This window comes from Lutra lutra, chromosome 9, assembly GCF_902655055.1.
Source record: "Lutra lutra chromosome 9, mLutLut1.2, whole genome shotgun sequence".
In the NCBI taxonomy this organism is placed as follows: domain Eukaryota; kingdom Metazoa; phylum Chordata; class Mammalia; order Carnivora; family Mustelidae; genus Lutra; species Lutra lutra.
Window position 1 is genome coordinate 105,175,139 of NC_062286.1, and position 17,364 is coordinate 105,192,502.

The 17,364-nt window shown below is 40.6% G+C and overlaps 1 protein-coding gene across 4 annotated transcripts in view; it reads left to right on the forward strand.

The window, feature by feature from the left end:
* Positions 1-17,364, forward strand: part of TASP1 (taspase 1) — a 312,933-nt gene that overhangs the window by 272,169 nt on the left and 23,400 nt on the right. For 2 of the 4 annotated variants that reach the window (XM_047745120.1, XM_047745121.1), the window contains one exon: positions 8,622-9,650. The exons of 1 other annotated variant lie outside the window; for it this stretch is intronic. In XM_047745120.1, coding sequence (XP_047601076.1) covers positions 8,622-8,714 — 93 coding nt within the window. In that variant the 3' untranslated portion in view covers positions 8,715-9,650. Of the gene's footprint in view, positions 1-8,621; positions 9,651-17,364 lie in introns of those variants that run through there. One more of the 4 variants, XM_047745116.1, reaches the window with a different exon arrangement.

The following is a 17,364-nucleotide window of genomic DNA, read 5'->3' on the forward strand; positions in this document are numbered from 1 at the left end:
ATCACAAGTAGGCAGAGAAGCAGGCAGAGCAAGAGGAGGAAGCAGGCTCCCTGCCGAGCAGAGAGCTTGATGTGGGGCTTGATCCCAGGACCTGGGATCATGACCTGAGCTGAAGGCAGAGGCTTCAACCCACTGAGCCACCCAGGCGTCCCCAAATTCATATCTTGAAGCCTTAACAGGGAATGTGGCTATGTGAGGAGGCAGGGCCTTTAATGAGGTGATTAAGGTAAATGAACCTAACGGTGGGGCCCTAATTCAGTAGGACTTGGGTCCTCATCAGTAGAGGAAGAGACACTAAGGATGCACAGATAGAGAAGAGACCACCTGTAAGCCAAGGAGAGGGACCTCAGAAAAACCAAACCTACTGATAATCTTCATCTGTGAGAAAATAAACTGATGTTGTTCAAGCCACCCAGCCTGAGGTATTTTGTTAGGAAAGCCTTAGCAGACTCATACACTATCTTAACACCTAGTTCACCTTGATGAAAGAACTTTCTGCTAAATAGTCAGATTGAACTTGAGCAAACTTTACCATTTTAACTGGCTGCAACACTTATTTTATAAATGTCAGTCCAGAAGGAGCCAGTTCATTCTATAAGATACTATATTTGAGTTAAAGAAGATGTGTACTGATAAGTCATCCAGAGCAGAGCTAGCAAACCAGTCCAGCCAGATATGCAGTTTTCTTTTGCATTGGCAGTTTGGAAGTAGCTCTTACATTTCTTTTCTGTCTCTCTTTTTAAAATAAAATGTAGAAGAATTGGCCTTTAGCTGATATGAATGAAGAAGTAAAATGCTGTGCCTTCTCTTTCTATCCCTACCCCCCTAACCATGTTCCCTCTTCTTAACACCACAAAAATGATGAGGGGTGGTGATTGGGTGCTTTTGGAGGTTTATTATTTGTACCTCCAAAAGGCTGTGGAAAAATCAAGTACTTATCCTCCTTTCATATATAAACTTTGTTTTGGAATACCAAAAAGTTGATGAGAGAAAGTTCTTCATAGTAGAATTTCAGCTCTTAATATAGTGAGAATGACAGGAAACCACCCTTTGGGAAATCCCTCATGAAATAAGGGGTCTAAGCAATGATTATCAGTGGCCACTAAAACCACTGGGCAAAGGTTGATGGGGGAATTTCCTATGGAAGGGTCAGGCTGTCACCACCTGAACCCAGTGGATCAAATCCACAGAAAGCGGATCACAAGATATTGGGTGCCTTCTGAATACACGCTGCAGGAAGAATACAGCCCCACCTGTAGAAAATTCTTGCCAAAGACGTACTTTAAGAAGGCAGCTACTACTTCACTCCAGTGAAGGAATCAAGGGTTGCCAAATTTTTTAAGAGAAGCTAGGAATCGAGGTGCTTTTATATAACTTCTCCATTTAGAAATATTTTCTTTTTTTAACAGTTGGAAAACTATGTGGGTCAAACCAAATAAACCTGGCAGCTCTCCCTTACTAAAGTCCAGCATGTCATTTTTGTGTCCCTCTGTCCCCCTGTTCTTCTTGTCTTCCGGGGCCAGGGCCTCTGGAATGTCTTCCTTAATTCTTTGATCTGCATCTATTTTCTCACTTCTGACTTCCTATGACACTTGTGGTTCGGTATCTGTGATATTGTGATTTATCATAAGAAATGTATTTTTGATCTTCCTTCATGGTTCCTGACTCACAGCTCTCAAAACCCTTGAACATCACAAGCAGTAAGAGCAGTGGGATCATATTTTATTGTAATATTTGGTCTTCTGTCCTCAGTTCCTAAAATTGAGTTATATCCATAAAGGTGAAATGGGTGTCTCATTATTCATGACAAGGCCCTTTCAGCCACACCTGAGCTTATGTTAACGAGGTGACTTTTGGAAAACCCCAGGGTAACCTAAAAATGGGGGTTGGTTGCCAGGGGAGCCAACCATGTGGTTAAGATTTGGAACTTCAGCCCGATCCCCCAATGTCCAGGGAGAGGTGAGGGACTGAAGATTGAGTCACCAATAGCCAGTGATTTTAGTCAGTCATCCTGTGTAATAAAGCCTCCAGAAAAACCCAGTGGGGTAGAGATGGTGAACATGTGGAGGTGCCAGGACGATGGCATGTCTGGGAAAGGCATGGAAACTCTGAGCTTCTTCCCAGCTACTTTGCTCTAGGCATCTCTTCCATCTGGCTGCTCCTGAATTATATACTTTTACAATAAACCAGTAATTTAGTGAGTAAACTATTTTCTTCAGTTCTGTGAGCCACTCTAACAAATTAGCAAACTTGAAGAGAGGTCATGGGAACTTGCCATTTATTGTGGGTATGTCCACCACCATGGACTTGTGATTAGTGTCTGGATTGGGAAGGAGCAGCAGTCTTGTGGGACCGAGCCCTTAACTTATGGATCTGACACTATCACCTGGTAGACAGTGTCAGCACTGAGTTCAGCTGTAGGGCCCCTTATCAGTATTGGCAGAATAGAGTTAATTGCTTGGGGTGTTAGAAAACACACTTTGGAGTACTCTACCCTTATAGGACATGGTTATGTGCTTTTGTTAATAGTTTTCTAATCATTTTATATGGTTGTACTTGTCTTCCCTACAATCCCTCATGTTCTTAGAAGGCATTTTGCCAGTATTCTGCCATTTGGTTTTCTCTGTAGCACCCAAATATGTTCACTGTTTTTGAACCTTAGAAGATGAGTTATATAGCAAGCAGATATACACAAATGCTAGCAGTTACTAAATACTCAGCAATTGCTAATTATTTTATCTGTAGCAGCAAAATAGCACCATCAAATACTGATCAAATACTGATCTAAAAAATGTCCATTTTCTTGAAACTTACCTGTTAGCATGCAGCTAATTTTTCTTTAAAATACCACATTCTATTTTTGGAGACTATCTAACTTTTAAAAATAGAATTTTCTAATTCTTGGATATCCAATAATCTACAATAGAGATTGTGCTGTATGATGTTTTATTCTATGGTTTTGTATTTGTTTAAATAATGATAATCTTACATTAATTGACACATTTTGATTGCATGCAATATCTCATGTCATCCTTATCAACCTGATCATAAATGCTATTATTATATTCATTTTAAAGATGGGGCCCTAGGAAGTTACGTAGCCAACAGAGGTTACACAGCTAGAAAGCACAGAGGCCTGTATTGAACTATTACTGGTTCAAGATAGCACTAGCTGCTCTAAGAAGGAAACTCCAAAGTGTATAGTTGCTCAAACATGGTAAGAAGTGTGTTTCTAATTCCCATAAAATCCAAATAGGGGCTTGTGATTAGCAACAGGCTCTCCTCCAGGCTGTGAACCAGAGTCTGAGGCTCCTTATAGCACATGAGCCTCAAGGTCGTCAAAGAGAGAGCATGGAGAATGGTGCATAAGATTTTCTGCCAGGGCTGGTAATGGCACAGAGTACTCTAGTCTACTGGCCTGATTCAGTCACATAGCCACACCTACCTGAAAGGCAGCTGAGAAATGTAGTCCCTCAGTGTGTCCAGGAAGAAGAGGAAATGCCCCAGCACCCGAGATGCTCTGAATGTGTAACCCATGCACATAGCCATTGTGATAAACTGCCTCATAGATTAACTTTAGAATTAGACATGATATGTTATATATTACATGTACTTCAAAAGGTTCTGGTGGATGAAAATACCTCCTATGTGTTTTGAAATATTGTTTCCTAAGTCTGTGTGGAATGTTTTCTCAATGTTATTTGTTCTATTTGTAAATGCCTGTATTGTTTGACAGTACTATCTTGCTTCAAGCTCTATTTTTAAAACACAGAAAACCAAACCCTCAGAATTATGAAACCAATGAATAAAATATTTCCAAGATCTTTTTTTGGACCATGTCTGTCCAGATTTTATTTTCCTGACCCCACCAAAGGAGGATAATAATTTGTTTAAGAGACTCTTCCCTTGACTCTTGTGGCAGATCTCAACAATTCTAAGAGTGGAAAAGATGGATTAAAATATAACCACTAAATAAAGGCTTTGAGACTTTTAAAATTAAATCGTGTGCTTCAAGCTTTCTTGGAAACCACAAAAGAACAGTCACTAAGGTGGTCTTAAGAGATTTAAAGACATGAATATGAATGATAGGAAGTCTCAGCTACTACTTAGATTGTGATTAGTACATCAAGGGATTATATAATTTCTGTGATATTTTGTCTTTAACTTTCTCTTTTTAAAATCTTAGACTAAATTTGTTATTATATAATGTACTTGATTTTATAACAAGATAGAGGCCCAAGAATATTGGCTTTGAGTTAGTTTAATTTATAAGTGGATAATTCTTCAAGGAATATTAACTTCAAGGATCTTTGGGTGTCGGTCAGGGAATTCACAAGAAAGCAGAGAATTTTATGTGTAAGGCAGTGAGTTCCACTAGTGTGGAGCCGTTAACATCTGAGAACTCTAGAGCTCCATCTCTGTTCTAAACACAACAACTTGGAAAATGGAAAAGTTTGTCTATACTTTAAAAAATGTCTATTTAAAAGAATCTGCTATGACAAACTAGTTTGACTTTTTAATCAAACTAGTTGGTTATACTAGTTAAAACACTTGAGATTCTTTATGCATTCATAAGTATAGCCCTTTGAGGGTGTGTTTTAGTCATTTCACTCAGCATTTCCAGAGTGTGCCTTCTGGGTCAAGCACTTTGACAAGTGCAAAAAATACACTTGTGTAAGACCAGCTCCTGCCTCCTACTGACTTTCACTTATAGAGGCTAAAAATTCAAAGCAGACCAAGACCAAGACAGTTACATAACAGGACAAGAAGTGCTCAGCTGGGTGCCATAAGAGCTAGAAGAAGAGCTTCTAGACTGAGTTAGGAATCCTGTCAAGGAAGTCTTTACTTGAGAAAGAACCAGAAAAGGACATGGAATCATGGTTAGAGAGGTATGTGAGTGGGGCACGCAACAAGAAGTAGAGGAAAACAACCCAAAATGAACTCATTACTGCTATTTCATGTTGATTTTTATGTGCTATTTATCATTAGTTATAAATTTTCCTAAAAGTACACCTGCATTTAAATGGTTTTAAGACAGCTTGTTAAGTTCTTAATGCTTATAGGGTACCCAAGAGTCTACACAGTTCTTAGACAATGTAAAATACTTTATTGCACTTTTCAGTGCTGACATAATAAGTTCATTGTAGAAAATGGTCTCTTTTTAGCTACAAGAGGAATTCCAATCCACATGTCAAAAGAACATTTCAAGATGAATACTTGTATAAAACATTCTCTTAAACAGCTCCCATTGTTTATAATGTGATTTGATGCTCCATTGACACACAGAAAGCTTCAAATACATTCTGGATCAAATGTTTTCAGACCAAGGGCACTTGTTTTCTGATTAGTCAGAAGATCATATTGATGGGTGTAACTGGGGAAGTACTGTCATTTGGACAGATGGTCAACCGTTTTATTACTTTCAACACCAAGATGACCCCAATGGGTTTTGTAATTGCAAAATCCCTCTTGACTAGATGATGATTTGGGAAAGAGGTAACCCTGAGAAGTTAATCTTAACTAGTTTGTCTAGTTGAGCATTTCTGTCTTACATAAATAGCAAATTTTATACAAATCTCAGTGCATTTTCGAAATATTTTGTCCATGTACTGTTAACAGCTATCTCAAGACCTCTGTCATCTTTTGCAGTCCTTTTTCTTTTCCTTCCTAACTCTCCTTGATGCTTTGTAGTTTAACTTGGTTTATTTAGATGTTCTTCTATCATAAACCTGGTGGGGGGAGTGTCAGAGATAAGTTTGATTTGGCCATCTGTTTTTGTAAATCTCAAGGGATTGCTATCAGGTCTCCTAGTCTGTAGGGCAAGAATTTCTTCCTTTTAGCCCTGGTCTTTTCCTTGGTCAGCAGGAAATCAGTTGCCTTAAGACCAACTTCCCCCGGTCAAGTTGCAGGCCATCTGCTTGGACATATGTTCACTCTTTGATCTTTAAACAATTAATTTATTCTCTGATGCCTGGACCACCAGGCCTGCCAGGAGGTCCCACTGGACTCTCCCTCTATCTCTGGGAAACATGAAGACAGATTTCCCTTTGAGCTTTTCTCTTAGGGGACAGATATTTTAACAGACCTGATTGGACAATGCCAACCTATTTGTGAACAGAACCTGATGGTGTTAATGTTTCTTTTATGGGGATCTGCCTTGTAGATTCATTCCCAGCTAGCCTTTTTTCTTAATATTATCATATGGAGTATTATTCTCCACTGGGTAGGAAATTGTCATTTCTGCTTTATTCTTTTTTCTTTATTATTATTATGGTAAAATATGCATAACGAAATTTACCATGTTAACCAATTTTGAATGCAGAGTTCAGTGGCATTTAGTACATTCATATTGTTGTGTAACCATCACCACCATCCATATCCAGAACTTTCTCATCTTCTCAGACTGAAAATTTATACCCACTAAACGGTACTGTCTATTCCCTCTCCCCCAGTGCCTGGCAGCCACCATCCTATTTCCTGTCTCTATGAACTTAACTAATAGATACCTCATGTAAGTGGAACCCTACAATATTTGTTCTTTTGTACTTGGCTTATTTCACTTAGCATAATATCTTCAAAGTTCATTCATGTTGTAGCATGTGTCAGAGTTTCCTTCATTTTTAGGGTCAAATAATATTCCAAATAATATTACATTACATTTTGTTTATGAACTCTTGGGTTGTTTCCACCTTTTGACTGTTGTGTCCCTGCTTTCACGTGTTTGGGGTATATATCCATAAGTGGAATTGTTGGATCATATGGTAATTTTATGTTTACTTCTTTGGGGAACTCCCATCCTGTTTTCCACCAGGGTTTTGCCTCATTCTTGATCCCTGTCATAGCTGCATGACTGTGTTCATGACCAAAGAGGATGAGATTAAGGATGAAATTGACTGAGGGACTTCTACTCTTTCAGGGATTTTTTTGTCTGTTTAGAAGAATTAAAAAAACAAAAACAAAACAAAACTGATGAATGATACCTGGGGGGAAAAATTCTCTTTTGCCTCATGTTAAGGAATTCCTGGAAGAATAACAGCTCCATCAACATTGAGCCCTGGGAATTGTGAGAATTGAGATTCTTGTGCCTGATGTGACAAAGACTGCTGGGTAGCGGAATTAAACATCGCACTCTGTTCTAACTCCTGCTAGGTTAATGATGTATCACAAGAAACAAAAGAGCCACAGCTTTTCTACTGTGGACTCCTCAGGTGCAATATTTCCATATGGTGAGATCCAAGTTTGGCCCTCAGATGTAATAATGAGCCCAGATTCTGGGACACAGTTCCCCAAAGCATGAGCCTTGTGAGTGAACTCACTGGTACTTGTATCCCAGGAGATACCACAGAGATTGCCTCACCCAGCTCGCTACCTGAGGCAACAGACTTCACCCTTGTAGGTTACAGGTTGCTTCCTGCCTTGCACATGGAAAAACTCAGTGCCCAGAAAATGTTTGCTATTCTCTAGAACTTTCCAAATTCTTGACTTATGTCAGCTCCTCTAACAGGACTTGGGGATTGAGGTTCAAGAATACTGTCTACCCTCAAACTACAAATCAGTTAGCTTAGCTGTCATTCCATCTAAAACATAGGCTCGTTTCATATTTGGTTGCATGAGAGGACATCATTCCCACTCTAGGCTTGTCCACTAGAGAGGATTACCTAAGGGATATGCAGTCCTTCTGTTCTTCTTAGAAGCTCCCAGCATTTTTCTATCCCTGGATTAAGCCAGATCATCAAAAAAAGGAATTCCTGGCTGACATTGTCCTGACTCCTTATGGAACAGCTTTTACTGTTTTCTATCAGAGGCAGCGTCCTTTGAGTAAAGCTAACACTCAAAAACTCCTTGTTGTACAACTGATGTCTTCACTCACCCACTAATCGTGGTACCTTCTGTGTATAAAGCCCTGTAAGAGAAATAGTTCCCAGGCCTTGTACCAGGAATAGTTGTTCCCTTGTGAGCAGTTGGTTTGTTGTGATTCTGGACACATATGAACCACCTCTCTGGTTATGGAATGAGGAAGCTGAGAGACGGGGCAGCAGGCTGCCTCCAGCATGGATACACAAGTCAGGCGAGAGTTTGTGTGTTAATCTCATGCCTGTCTTTACCTTATTTTGTAAGCTCCTATTTTTCTTTCAGTCTCATTGCCTCACTTTTGAGGTTGTTGAATTATTGGAATTTTTGCAATCTATTCCGATCCCTTAGGGAGTAAAACGTAAATGTGAATCAGGTATTCTCAGTTGCTTTGGAAGACAAAATGTATATAAATTATTGCTTTTCAGAGAACTAGAATATGATCAATAAAATTGACCTTAAAACCATTAATTACTGTTCTGAATATGATGAAAATGTAAGTTCTGTGCCCTCAGGAGCCTTTGCTATCTTGTTCATTCTGTACTTGCCATTGCTAGTGCTATGTTTAGCAGGTAGTAGACGCTTACTAAACATCTCCTGCAAGATTTGACCAAACAGGATCTCTCTGCACTGAACAGTTACCACCGTCACGGTCTGGAGATCCTGAGACGTAAAGAGAGTCTGTGGCATTCTAGTACTTCCTCTGCCCTTGTCACTTATGGGAGGACACAATTGGCCCTTCTAATGCTCTCCTGTCTCCCTCTCTGCAGACTCACATTTCAAGACTCCCTCCCGGTGCAGTGGCCGGACAGTCCGTGGCAATCGAAGGTGGGGTTTGCCGCCTGGAGAGCCCGGTGAACTGACCCTTCAGGCTGAGCGTGAAGCGTCCGAGAGACATTTCAGAGCCTGAGCATTTCGGGGGTTTTAAACTGAAGTTGGATGTTTTATCTTTGCCATTTTATAATCCCTCTTGCAGCCTTGTGAACCGCTCGCGACACTAGTGCTGCTGTAGTTAGCGCTTAGTGACCTGCGGGCCTGAGTGTGTGTGTGTGTGTGCGTGTGTGCAGTGCGTGCGCTTGCTTCTCCCTCAATGAAATACAAACTCCTTATCGTGTAACCTAAGACCAGGAATGATTAAATCACCTTTACAAAACATGTGCTTTACTGTTTACAAGTAAAACCTAAAGTTGCAAAGGAAATGTTTTTGATTTCATACAGAGGTACCAGCTGTCGTTGGTGTAATGTGTCTGAGCTGAAGAGTAAATCTCCTTGTTTAAATGAGTTGACAGTGGTAGTGCTCCATTTAATAACAGTACTAAGTGATAAAGTGTTTTTATTTGTTAACCAGTTTAAGTGGATCCTGTGCTAACTTAAACTGTTATTCTCATCCCTCATATGGGGCATTTTTCTTTAACAAAGAATGGTTTCAGTGAAACAATCTAGCAGAGAATTAAGGTCAGAACCTTTTTAAATAATAGTCTTATTGATAAAGTTTGTACTTCTTTCCTCAAGCTTTTCTAAGCTTAAATACTGCATATCTTCGAGCTATATGTACTATATTATGAGAGAATATGTAAAGAGAACATACAGGAATGCACAGTCCTTAATTTGTGTATAATGGAATGTTATTTACAATGTAACACTGTAAATAAGAAAGCAAAATTTATGGGAAAATTCAATATTATCTTTGTTTCTTGTTTAAATATATTTTTAAGATAAAGGCACAAAAATAAAAGAAGCGTATTACTGAGTGTAGTGTGTGATTCCTCTTCTCAGACTAATAAATTATCTTTTGAATCCTAGATTGGAGAGCCATTTTTTATTTTATTTGTAAAAAGTTACTTCTTGCAGAAATCATACCTTTATATATTTATTTTTTTGCTATGGTTCTGATAGTTCAAAACCAGTCTTTATGCAAGTTAGGCTGGACACTAACAAGATGAAAGTTGAGCTTTGTTCATGATTGAGAGGTCAGTATCAAGATCCTAAAGTTTTTATTGCAGGTTGATAAAGAACATAAAGGGGAGGAATAAGAACTCTCTGCTTTGGAAAATTGTAGTGGCAGCTGAAAACCCAAGGGTTTCAGTTGATAAATTGTTTCTAAATGTTATATTTAGTGATTCTGGAGCCACATAAGGAAACCAAGACTTTTCTTTTGATTTTGTGTGTAAGAAGTGGCTATCAAGAAGATACTAAAGATAGCCTCCCTCAGGGAGAGGAAGTTCCCTGCACCATATAATCATGGCCCTGGGCGGTAACTGATAAAGCCCCAGATGAAATTATACACTCGACATCGATGTATGGCCAAATTATAAAGGAAAGACAACCAAAATGGAGTGGGTGTAAATATGAATGATTTGGGAGTTGCTGATTTATATTCCTTGTACAGGCAATTACATTTGTCTCGCTGTGTTCCTGTAGACAGGTTGGTGCCGTGGTATCTGTTTCTCATTCTTAATGAGGCTGAGAACTTAGTAAGTGATGGGCTGGCTGGTGGGGAGCCTTTGGCTTCAAAAGCTTTCAAAAAGACCTGTTACCTGTTGGCAGGGTTTTTTGAGGAACTGGACTGGATCACGTAAAACTATCAGGACACTTTGGAGTCTGAAAATCATCTGACCTACTTCACCAGGAATGCCATTTCTTTTCATCTTCTTTTGACTTTATTCTACTCATATTTAAGTTTGGGCTTGTTTAAGACCGCTTTTATGAAGAGCTTAAAAACTGGTCAGTGTAAAAGAGGCTTTATTCTCCAATTCCTAATTTTTTTTTTTTTTTAATTTAAGGAATAGTGTCAAACCAGGAGGCAAAAAAAAAAAAAAAAAAAAGTGATAGAATCGTGGAGGCAAAAACGTAATGGGTGGTAAGTTCCTTAGTGATCAGTTCAGATATTAAAGAGCAGATTCTGGAACCAGAGGATAATCTACCTCATTTCACACAAGAGTAGAAAGGATTGAAAGATAAGAAAGTAATTTCATTCCCTAGGCTGCCTTATATCATCAAGATGCTGAAGCAGTATTTTAACATGGATGATCTTTACTATAGGCCTATTTTCTGCTTCTCTTTAAGCCCTAATGGTTGGTTGCTTGGTTCTCTTGAGTATAAGTAAGCCTGGTCTGGATTCCTCAAGGCTAACCCTGTGATCCTGCTCTGGGTTTGGCAACAGGAGTTTTCTGGAAGTGGCCAGGAAATGGAAGGCATGTGCTCTACCTGCAGGAACCCACAGCAGCCGTGCTGGGTGCCGAGGCCTGAAGGCCTTGCCTGGGCCCATCCTCCTTGCTTGTCAGCTCTGCCTCTTCTGTCTGCCTCCTGTGTGTCTGATGAGGGCAGGCCCTTCCTCCTCTTTTCCTTGCTGCTTTGAATTGTGAAGTTGAAGTCTGACAGCAATGTTTGTTAGAATTGTGGGCAAAGTATGTATAAATAAGTCCTAAATGCTAGTCTGTGGCACTTGTCTATGAGCACAATAGATGACTTTTAGCTCATAGCTGTGGGGACCTCTCTTTGGCTGCTCAAAAGTCTTTTTTGCCTAATTGCTCACTGTGTCCCATGTTTGAGAGTGATGATGGTACATTGTTCACCTGCAAATAAGTGGGGTTATTATTCTGTTCTGAAGCACAGGTAAGAGGGGGGAGGGAGGAAAGGATGTTGTGAAGAAGGGAACATTTAGAAAAGTCCTGAAATTATTCTTGAATTTTGAGATTGTATTAAATTATTGTAGAATTTTAAAAAAAATCTGGAGCACTGGGTGTTAATACACAAACAATTATGGAATACTACATCAAAAACTAAATGATGCACTGTATGGTGACTAACATAATAAAAAAAAAACAAAATAAATTTAAAAATCTGGTCATTGTTTTAAAAGCAATTCATGCTCACTACAAAAAATCAGAAAATAGATAAGAAAAAAAAACCAAAAACAAAAAACCAGCCCAACAAAAATGAACTCAACCCCACTTCCCTAGAGACAATATTTAATAACACTTTATCTTGTATCCCTAGACTTTTTATGCATGAATTTTCTATGTTTTTAACACCAAAATGGGTTTACATAACCTGCTATTTTCACTTAAGACTATCCTAGAAGGATGTCCAGACTTATAAGAATTACCTCATTTATTATTGGTTCGGCTACTGCTGTTCAGTACATATATTCTATCCTTAGTGTTCTATAGAAACCTATCCCAGGACTAACCGTATAGTCAGCTTCTGTTTGTTTGGGCCACAGGTCCGCACAGTGAGCACCGTGCCAAGGTCTGATTTGCCAATGAAAGCCAGCTGAGTAGGGGTCCTAAAGCAGACCACTGTCATTGTCCATCGATCCTCCAGTTCAGAGTGCCCCAGAAAACATTCAGTGGCTAACATCTGCACCTTTATGCCTGAGGACTTGTTCTGGAACTATAGAAACCTGCACTGTCCTTGCACACAGCAAACCAGAAATGCCCAGGAATTAGCATGCCCCAGAAGCAGCTCTCAACCAGTGATGAACAGGAGTTGTATTAATATGCTCACTCCCTTGCTTTGTGGGTGGTATAAGTCCGGGGTACGTGTTTTACCTTGTTTTTGAGAGATTTCCCATAGAAATTAAGCTTCAGTTCCCCTCTGTGGTAGTTGACTTATTAATACACCTCATGTTGGCCTTCTTCCCTTCCTTGTACCCTTCTTCGTTCCCCTATTTGTGTGTCCTGTGGTCATCTCCCAGACAAACTACTTGCACTTGCCATCTTGTCACAGGGTTGCTTCTTAAGGACTTGAAGCTAAGAAACATTCCATTCTCCTTGGCCAGGAGGCCTTGATGGGCCTTTATACCCTCTTCTGCTGAGAGGGTGGACTCACCTGTCTGCTTGGGCCCGGTCTGGGAAACAGATGTGTTCCTGATGAACCATCTTTATCCCTCATATCTGATTGAACATTCTCCAAGGGATAAGACTGGATGTGGCACAGAAGTGGAAGGAAGTTCACAGGTTGGTCAGTGATGCCAGGCACCGGACAGCTGGAGACAGGTGCATACTTTTAAGGAGGTGGGCAAAAAACAAGCTGAAGAGCAGCAGTCCATCAAGGATTGAGGGACTCCTTCAGGGAAGGAATCTGGAATTGTGTTAATGGTACTCAGAAGAAACCATAGCCAAAGGTGTGTGATGACTTTAAGAGATCTGAAGAAACAAAACAGTGGTAGCCAGTGTCCCCACGTCATGAACACATCTCCAGGATGACCACACTGTAACAACCAATATGGCACCCACTTTCAGAATATCGTCTTTCAAGCCTGGGTATCCCCAACATAATTTTATGGTGAATTTTTTTTTTTAAGATTTTATTTATTTATTTGACAGAGATCACAGTAGACAGAGAGGCAGGCAGAGAGAGAGAGAGAGAGGGAGGGAAGCAGGCTCCCTGCTGAGCAGAGAGCCCGATGCGGGGCTCAATCCCAGGACCCTGAGATCATGACCCGAGCCAAAGGCAGCGGCTTAACCCACTGAGCCACCCAGGCGCCCAATTTTATGGTGAAATTTAAAAAAAAATGCCTCCCAACATTTTCCCGAAAACAAAATGCTTATTAAGTCAAGCACATCAACTTTTTTTTTTTAAACATAAACCCTACAATTGTTCAACATTGTGAATCCCTTTGTGCCAAGAAACCCAGTCTCCCATCCAACTTAAGGTTCCAGTGGTTAGTCGTGGTGTGGAGGACTGAAGGGGGACTATGAGTGGAGCTACTCCTCCCTCCCAGGAACACTTGCCCAAGAAAAGGTTGAGCCCAGAAGAAATGAGTCCATGTGAATATGATTAAGTTGTTTTACTTCAGCTACATCCTAAACCATTCCCAAATCCTGATTAAGCAGGGATGGAGATGAGTGGGTAAACGCAGTAGGCTGCACAAATTGGGAATGAGTGAGCAGGAGGTTGACAGCATAAAAGTAATCCTTTCACATTAATATTTGCTCTGGAGCATTAAGAATTCTTAAGGAGTACACACTGCTTTTCCCCAATACTTAATTTGGGTTCAAGTTTATAAGGTATTAGTCCAAATACCTATCATCAGAGACCTACAGGCTGACGAAAGTGACCAGGCAGTTTTTTTTTTTGGCCACATAGTGCTGCCTCTGAAGTGTATGGCCACAGGAAGGATTAAATCTAAAACTGGCAAGGGCCTCCCTCCGAGGCTGTGCACTCAGCTTCCAGAAGCCCATCAGCCAAGCCCAACGTGGTTGGTTCATTGTGACCAGTTGTGGAAAGCAGCCGAGAGAGCAAGCATGGTGGTTTCTCCTTTACATGGTCGATCCCCGAGCCTTGAAACCACAGTGGCGAAGCTGGAAACACTGGGCTAGTGTTTCTCGGCCCTGATGGGGATTTCACTGATTGTCAGCAGAGCTTCAGAACCCGGACAGAAAAAAATAATCAGTTCCTTTAATCACTGCTGTTGCTGTTACGTCGGGGGTCCAAAAGGTTGCTCCTCAAATGGAGGAGCCTTGGAAAATCCAGCAATGCTTACATGATAGAAGATCTTGTTCTTCTCATAGATTAAGAAAAATATGTTCTTTTTTTAAAATATAATTTTATTTTTTCAGTGTTCCAGGAATCATTGTTTATGCACCACATCCAGAAAAATATGTTCTTTTTCATTGATAAGCATAGTTAGATTTTAATCTGTCCACCCAAGTTTTCCCCCAAAACCTATTAACTAGTAGCCTTTTCCATCTAGTTAATGGTAACTCTATCCTTCTGGGTGCTCAGGCCCAAATTCTTGGGGTCATTTTTTTTTTTAATGTATCTATTGTTGCATAACCTCCCTAAATCTTAGTAGTTTTGACAAGTATTTTGTTTTCTCACAGTTGTGTCAATTAGGCTGGGCTTCACCTAGTGGGTTTTCTGTGACTCTTGTCGGTAGTCACAGGTGTGCTGTGTTCAGCTGGAGTGTGAGCTGGGACCTGGGCCCGATGAGCTTCCTTCCTTTTCTATGCAAGCTCAAGGTCTTTCCTTCTGCTTGTGGCCGCTCTACATGGTCTTTGCATGCTGCTTCTCCCATAAGACGTGGCAGCTCAAGTTCCCAGGAGCATTGAAAGCAAAAGCTACCAGGCCCTTTTAAGGTTTAAACGGTCAGAACTGGCCCAGCCTTACTTTTGCCACATGTATTGCTCAAATCAAGTCACTGGGCTCAACCCAGATTCACGAGGGTACTGCATCAAGGTATTAATACAGAGACAAGGCTCTTTGGGGGGCCACCAAATTGAACTTCTTGAATCTGCTTTTTCTCCTATTTTGGAACCAATCCATTATGAAATGCTATTGTCCTGAATTCAACCACTTCTCCCCCTCTCCACCCCTACCATCCAGATCATCTCTTCCCCAAGTTACAACAACAGCAGCCTCCCCACAGCCGCAGTTACATGCCCACTCAGCAGCCAGGAGGAGTCTGATCATGGTGCTCCTCTGCTCAAAACCTGACAGTACACCTTGCCCCACAGTCCTTACAAGACCCTGGGATCTGCTCCCTGTCATTCTCCAACCCACTTCCCGTTATAACCCTTGCTCACTCTGCTCCAGCCATCCTGGCCTCCTTGCCCTTCCAGCAGCCCAGACCACCTCCCATCTCAGAGCCACTGCACGTGCCTTTACCTCTCCTCCTTTCCAGATGGATCCACATGGCTTGCCCCTCCCTTATTTCCTTCAACTCTTTGCTGAAATGTTACTGTCTCTCTCTCTTTTAAAATATTTTATTTAGTTAGTTAGCTAGTTAATTGTCAGAGAGAGAGTGCACACACAAGCAGGGGGAGTGGCAGGCAGAGAAAGAAGCAGTATCCCCACTGAGCAAGGAGCCTGATGCTGGACTTGATCCCAGGATCCCGGAATCATGACCTGAGCTCAAGGCAAATGCTTAACTGACTGAGCAACCCAGGTGTCCCTCTATGTTACCTTCTCAATGAGCACCCTTCTCACCACACTCCTCCCACCACTCTGTGTCCTATCCCCTTTCTGCTTTATTTTTTCTTCTGGCACTGGCGTTTCCAACCTACTATATCATTGACACATTTGTTTGGTTTAGGTGTCTCCCTCCATTTGCAGGTACACTTCCTGTTGAAAACAGGGATTTTTCTGTTGTTCATACTATACTTCCAGGACCAAGGACAGTGCCTGGTACATCATAGGTCCTCACTAAATATTTGTTGAATGAATAAATATTTGTTGAGTAAATAAATGGTTCTTCATGGTGACATGGAAGAGGCACTATGGAACAGTGTATTAGTTTTCTATTCCTGCCATAACAAATTGTTATAAACTTAACAGCTTAGAACAACACATATGTATTATCTAACAATTCTGTAAGTCAGAAGTCCTCAGCTGGATTATTTGCTCCAGCACCTGAAAGGCTAAAATCAAGGTGTTGGCAGGGCTGCATTCCTTCTGGGAGGCACTAGGGGAGAATTTGTTTCCAGGTCATTCAGGTTGTTGGCAGAATTTAGTTTCATGAGGTTGTAAGAATGAGATCCCCCTTTCCTTGCTGGCTGTTGGCTGAAGAAAGTAAATATAGGGGCGCCTGGGTGGCTCAGTGGGTTAAAGCCTCTGCCTTCGGCTCAGGTCATGATCTCAGGGTCCTGGGATCAAGCCCAACATTGGGCTCTCTGCTCAGCAGGGAGCCTGCTTCCCTTCCTCTCTCACTGCCTGCCTCTCTGCCTACTTGTGATCTCTGTCAAATGAATAAATAAAATCTTAAAAAAAAAAGAAAGTAAATATAACAAACCTACATATATATGCTTGCTCTTTCTTATCTTGACTTCTTTGACATAAAAATTATATTAAGTAATAATGATAATGATTTATCATTGCATTTGCAACATTTATAGATGTAATATGTGTGACAATAATAGCACAAAAAGAAAATCATGAGTAGGGCTATATAAGAGTAACATTTCTGCCTCTTGCTGGAATTGTATGAATATAAATCTGAAGTTCATTCTATAAAGTGATACATATGGGAATCCCTATAGCAACCACTAAGAAAACAACTAAATAGTGGAAAAATTATTAAAGGAATCAAATGACACTAGAAATAATCACTTAGTGCAAAATAAGCAGTAAAGGAATAGGAACAAAATAGAAATGGAACAAGATAGACATATAGAAAACAAAAAATTAATCTACACTCTAATAACATTAAATGTTGTACTAGTCAGGGTTCTCCAGAGAAATAGAACCAATAGGATCTGTAAGTGTGCTTGTATATAAATGATTTTTCATAAGGAACTGGATTGTACAATTATGGAGCCTGGCAAAGCCAAATCTGCAATGTGGGCCAGCAGGCTTGAGCCCCAGGAGCCCCAGTGGTGCAGTGCCAGTGTGAAGGTCAGCAGTTTGGAGACCCTGGAAAGTCAATGGTGCAGAGAAAGTCTGAAGGAAGTCTCTTGGAGGGTTCCTTCTTGCTCAGGGATTCATTCAGGATTTTAACTGATTGAATGAGGTCCACCCACATTCTGGTGGGCCATCTACTTTATTCAGTGTTCACTAATTTAAATGTTA